The sequence below is a fragment of the Miscanthus floridulus genome, chromosome 3, assembly GCF_019320115.1.
Source record: "Miscanthus floridulus cultivar M001 chromosome 3, ASM1932011v1, whole genome shotgun sequence".
In the NCBI taxonomy this organism is placed as follows: Eukaryota; Viridiplantae; Streptophyta; class Magnoliopsida; order Poales; family Poaceae; genus Miscanthus; species Miscanthus floridulus.
In genome coordinates this window covers 101,711,831-101,718,076 of record NC_089582.1, presented here as the reverse complement: position 1 = coordinate 101,718,076, position 6,246 = coordinate 101,711,831, and the positions used below count along the sequence as shown (strand labels likewise).

At 41.2% G+C, this 6,246-nt stretch overlaps 1 protein-coding gene across 1 annotated transcript; it reads left to right on the top strand.

The window, feature by feature from the left end:
* The first annotated feature begins 408 nt into the window (after positions 1-408).
* LOC136546276 (transcription initiation factor TFIID subunit 10-like) lies at positions 409-5,390 on the top strand. The gene is made up of 7 exons (XM_066538249.1): positions 409-535; positions 994-1,193; positions 1,241-1,298; positions 1,433-1,495; positions 3,126-3,183; positions 3,288-3,338; positions 4,969-5,390. Exons 2-7 carry the CDS (start codon positions 1,043-1,045, stop codon positions 5,047-5,049), a joined length of 462 nt encoding a protein of 153 aa, XP_066394346.1. The 5' UTR covers positions 409-535; positions 994-1,042; the 3' UTR covers positions 5,050-5,390.
* Positions 5,391-6,246: the final 856 nt, after the last annotated feature.

Genomic DNA, 6,246 nt, shown 5'->3' with positions numbered 1-6,246 from the left:
TACTGTAGCATCACGTTGTCAAATCATGAACTAATTAGGCTTAAAAGATTCGTCTCACAAATTAGTCACCAATTATATAATTAATTTAATAATTAATCTATATTTAATACTATCTAAACATTCGATGCTGTAGCGACCAAACCAAACACCCCTAAAACCCTCAAAGAAAAACAAGACCGCACGCAGGCCATTCACGCCTACACGCCCGACTCGGCGACTCCTGTCCGCCAGCGACACCGGCGCGCCGCCCCGGCTGCTTGGCTGGACGGTTCCCGCCTGGCCGGCGGCCTCCCCCAGCCCCCGGTCCGCCGTCTTCAGCTCTCCGCGGCTCCGCAGTCCGCGAAGCACAGCGCCGCCCCCGCCAACACCCCCCGCCCCCCCCCCCCCCCCCCCCCCCCCCCCCCCCCCCCCCGACCCGAGCCGCTGACGCGGTGACGCCCGGTTTCCGGACGGAAGGAGGAGTCGTCGGGTCGTCGGCGGCACATCTGTCAGAACTAAGAAGCCTCTTCCCTTCCATTCTCTTCTTCCTTTCAAGGTCCCCAAATCCCTAACCCTACTTTCTCTAATCTAATTTGATATTTTTGTTGTAGCTTACAGTTGTAGCCATGTAGGTAGTACAATTGTAGAAATTAACCGAAAAATAAGATCAATGATAGTCTTTTGGATGATTGCGTTGTCACATTCATTGATAAGTAGTGATGATTGCCTTGTAATTATATATGATCTTTAAGATTCTATATCATGCATATTTCAAGCTATTAGTATGTTGTTTAAAATGTTTGTATTGTAATTTAAGACTTATTATTATGCTATTTAGTAGTTGTGTACCAAATTGTGGGGCAATTTTTATGGTACTTTACCGAATTGCTAAATGGATTTTACCGGTTTGCATATAGAAATTTTGGTCCGGCATACCCTATGCAAAAATCCTTGATCCGCCACTCTCTTCTTATTTGCTATCTTCGCCGATTCTTACCCTTCGGATCTTACCAGCTAATTGCGCGGTGGGGTCAGCGAGGTGGCAGGACGTGAGAGGCCCAGGATGATGAGCAGCAACAGCGGCGGCGGCGCAGGAGGCCCTGGCGGGGGCATGGGTCCAGGAGTGGGTCGAGGTGGGGATGGGTGGCACGACGACGAGGCTGCACTCACTGAGTTCCTCTCATCCCTCATGGACTACACCCCCACGGTATGGTGCCGCCGTTTCCCTCTTGTCTTCTCTACTTTTCTGTCAATGGCTTAGCAGAGCTGGTGGAGCACTACCTTGGCCGCAGCGGGTTCCACTGCCCCGACCTTCGCCTGTGAGTGCTCTTCCAATCTCTCTCCCCTATGAATAGTAGTAAGCTGAGATTTGATCAGTGCCATGGAATCATTAAAGTTAGAAACACAAATTACTTGATTTCTTGCTGACATAGTTTAATTTCGTGTTTTACAGAACAAGACTGGTTGCTGTAGCCACCCAGAAGTTCCTTTCGGACATCGCTAGCGATTCTCTTCAGTGAGTAAATTCATAGTCTTTTACAAAGTAAAGGATTACCTTATTAATATCAATGATAGCATATTCAAGAATAAAACAGTTTCTTCCACATCAATTCAAATCTTCTGTGCAATTCCATGTTTTGGTTTGGTTTGGCAGGTTTAGTAGGCTTCAATCAAAATCATTTATTTGTGTTTTTGATAGTTGTAACTACTTTGTTCGCTCTCTGCTGCTCTCGCAAACTTACCATGCCACCATAGTGATGGATTAGTCCTTTGGATATTTCTTGGTAGAAAAGAATATTCCTCCTTCTTTGTTGTCTAAAAATATAGTGTGATCTCTCTTGGAATTTTCTATACTAGCCAAGGGTTCCATGGATCGCTCTGCATCCACTGACTCCCTCCGAGGGTTCTGTTCATTAAAGGAGTTCGTTTTTGTTAAAGGATTATGTTCTGATACATAATGGATGTGCTTGTATTACTCACTTGATTCATGACCTGTGAGACCTATCCTCATTTTACAGTTAAGTTGTCTTGTGCAGGGTGCATGTTAGCAAGTTAAGCTAGAAATAGTGTATAATGACATTTAGTTCAGTGTGACAATAGAGTTTCGTGTTATAGCTTACAACGGGCAAAATTAAAAAATATTAATGTTTCCCCCCTATTTTTGTGCAGTCAAGTTACTTCCATAAACAGGTAATATACCAGCTGAGGCTTGGTTTCTTTAATGGAAATCCAAAGGGGGGGTAACAGTGTAACACACAATTGTCTTCTTCAAAGTTTTTTAAAAAAACATACAAGATACTTATATTACTGATGGAGCTCATTCTTCATGTGGCCTGGCTAATCAAGTGATGAATAACTAAGGATACTGAAATTAGAAAACAGGTCAATTAGGTTTTTTTTTTGGTATCATCATCATGAGTTAACAACTAAAAGCATACCTAGTTAACTAAAGGATGCTTGATCAATCATCGTGAGTTTCACATCATGTGCCATAGCAAGCTGCATACCTAGTTAACTAAAGGATGCTTGATCAATCATCGTGAGTTTCACATCATGTGCCATAGCAAGCTGCAATTTGCAATTGTAGTGGCAGCAGGCTAGTGCGGTAGCACCTGGTGGAGAGACTCAGAGGCACCTAGCATGACATGACCCGGAATGCCCATTCAGCAGGCAGTGGTCTGGCGATCACAGTTAGCCTAGGGCAGCACATGGCAGCTGAGCTGGATTCTAGAAAAGGACCGCTAAAATGAGTAGAAGAGGTGACAATGGAATTCACCTTGTTCAGCTGTTGGGCCTGAGTTATGATGGAAAAACTTGTGACAAGATGAGGAAGGGGAGGGGAACAGCCATAACTGAAAGGCATTGTGATTTACTAATCCCGTGGATAAACATATTCATTACAAGGAGGGGAGGGTGGGAAGGTTTGAACTTTGAAGCTTAAACATTCTTGTGCCATTTTCGGATTATATTGTGTTATTGTGCAAGTTTGCTAGGGTCTTATTTTGTGTTTTTTTGGTCAGTGTATGACACTCTATGCTCTTCACTATATAGCAAACTATTTTAAGAATTTTTTAGCAATATGCATTATACACTCTGTAGTTGTGTGCACTAATTTTGGTATTACATTTTTCTTTCCCTTGAACTAGGCACTGCAAGGCTAGGGTAGCGGCACCTATCAAAGACAATAAGAGCAAACAGCCTAAGGTGTATTTACTCAGTAGTTGAACTTTTCATGTTCCTAGCGATAAATCTTGTTTAGTATCCTTACTGTTTACTTGTCACATTTTCTTAAAAAATGTCATTTTCAGGATAGACGTCTTGTATTAACCATGGACGATCTTTCTAAAGCCTTGCGTGAGGTGACCATGTTTCCATTTAATTCTGCAGTTTGCACTTTTACTTTTTTTGTTGGCAGCAGCTTACCGTTTATTATCTTTTGTATTCAAACCAGCTGGGCAAATCTTCTGTATTCTTGATAGAAAAATCATTCAGGAGCACATTATTTGGTTTAGACACTACAACTATCTGTTTTGTCAGGATTTGAAATTGAATCTCCGCACTGTTTTCTTAAACTTAAACAGTTATGTAGATCCAGTTTGATATGCTCTTGGTCCTCACAAATTTCCAAAAATTCGTAAGGAATAACCAACTGTTAGCGTCAATTAAGAAAAGAGCACATGAGCAAAAACTTAACAATGCAGGATAGATATTTAAGCACATACCATGTGCTGCACCAGTTGGAGATCTTAATGATGATTCAGTTCCTTTAGATTAGATATGGTCAGTTCCAGCGACCCAGCGGCAGTGCCCATATGACGTGTATCTTTTGCAAGAGTGAGGTTCACACCATCTTCTGTTATTGACATTTTGCATGGACCTAAACATACAAGGCCATGGATATCAGACTAGCATGGTTTTCTTTGCCTGTACTGATTAGACCAAAATCATCAACCTTCCTGTCATTGTATAAGAACGAAAAGTGGGATGTGGATGTTGCTAAAATTTGAAGTCACAATTCATCTCCCATTTAAATTAAATGTGTAATAGTGGATAGTGCAATCAATAAATCAATGGAGTAGCAAATCAAATTTCAAAATGCCAATCCAACATGGCATATTCTGACATTCTTAGTGACAAACCCATAGCTTTAATGGTTTATGCAAAATCATCGACAAGACCATTATATGCATAGAAGCACCTTTGGAATCTCACTGAAAAACAGTGTAGTCCCTGCAGGGATGTGAAATTTCCTCTTTCCCAGTGTGCCTAAATCTTGCAATCCGATTAGCACAACTCTTAAGGCTACGTCGAAAACCGTGGTGTATCTTCAGTCCACAGCAAACTATCTTTTCCGGTTGACCTTTAGTAATCAATCAATGTATATTTTGTACCATAGCAGTGCTATTAAGCAGGATGATGGTGTTTTTGTTCTTTCTTATGTTCCAAAATAAGTCTGTTATATCGAAACCTTGCACAAAGGGCATCATTTTTGTGCTCTATATGATATACAAAGTTCATAATGCTGATAGAGAGATTGATTCTTCAGCGTACACCATCCAGACATCCTTGAAATTAGATTTGGTAAAGATCCTGATTTTTTGAAGGTGCTTCTATAGTACCTCTAATTTGAAGTTCCAGTCTTCCAAATCCCTAAATAGCGTCTCATGGCATCATTGCTGGAAGAATAGAGTAACTACTAAATGTAATCCTAATTCATAAAATCTTTATCCTGTTTAGGCTTAGGAATAGAGTAGCGGCTCCCTTAGCCAATGAGCAGTCCTAACAATGATATCATTTTTTAAAGACGGATGCAGCATATCAGCAATGAGATCTATAACTGCAGCGGACATGGCATTTTTAGGCTTAAAAGTCATTTTTAAGCAGTCCTAACTACTGGCCATGGTCACTGGACTACTTTCCACCACATTAGCTTTTGCTCCATTTGTTAACTTATATACCCTGATACTCACATGAGACTTCTCTCTGCAGCATGGTGTGAACTTGAAACACCCGGAGTACTTCGCAGACAGCCCTTCAGCAGGAATGGCTCCTTCTACAAGGGAGGAGTAGATTGGATTGGGCCAACCTGTACTGTAACAAAATGTCCAAGCGGGGAACTAGGAAATATACAGGGATCATGCGGAATGAATGGGCGTGTTGGCATTCATTTCTTGCCCGATCAATTAGATGTAACCACGGTGGATACCATAATGGCCCTGTTCGCTTCTCTTATAATTCATATTTTTCAGCTTGTTTTTTTCAGCCGGAACCGTGTTTTTCTCTCACAATAAATCAGCCGAAACAGTGTTTCAACTTGTTTTTTCAGCAAAGCGAATAGGGCCATCCAAAGTGTATCCCCATTGCTATTCGGGATGTGTTATTGACCATTATAGTACTGCTAATATGATTAGTATCTCTCTTGATTGCCATGCTGCTAAGATTATCCAGATATCACATAGGTCTAGTTTATCTAATCCAGTATCGAAACTGCTGGAACACAAAGTCGTTCTGCCGATGCACTTTTATACAAACTGTCAATCATTTGTAACCCTACCGGGCCTAAGGATGATTGGGCAAACATCATGAATGTTTGGAACAAAATCTACGTATAATTTGAAGGGGTATTTTGCGAGCATAAGCAACTGTGGCAAATATCCCCCGACTCCCTGCCTTCCCTGTGTGGCGAATTGTCAAATTACCCCTGGCCCTAGGAGAACATCTCAGGACAATTCTCTAGGTCCCTTATTCCTCAATCATTGACAAACTGATCAGTATGTACTTTCACATGACCACACTGATTAATTGTGTCCTTGCTTTTGTCTATAGCACAACACTAGAAATCTTACACAGGCACGAAAAGGTCGCCTCATGCTATATATATATTATATCATCAACCGTACTGATGTACGATGCTCCACGATTGACTTGGATTTGTTAATTTCTCAACGTGAAGCAAATTAGTCCCTACATCTTTTTCAAAAAAGAAATAAAAACTTAACGCACTTCATCTTTTCAATGCAGCTTGGATTTCTGAAAGGGACTAGCCCTAGTATCATATTTAGGCCACCAACCCACCATCAGGGATTTAAAATCTTGCACAGTCTGGTCACTCTCCAATTTCTATTTGCATGGTCATCGACATAGACATTTATAACCACAAGTTTCTAAGGTCCATCTCAGTGTTTTCACTTGCATATATATAAATTGACAAAATAACAAGAAGAGGAAGTGTTGACTTCATCCTAAGTTCACAACCATTTTCTGCTG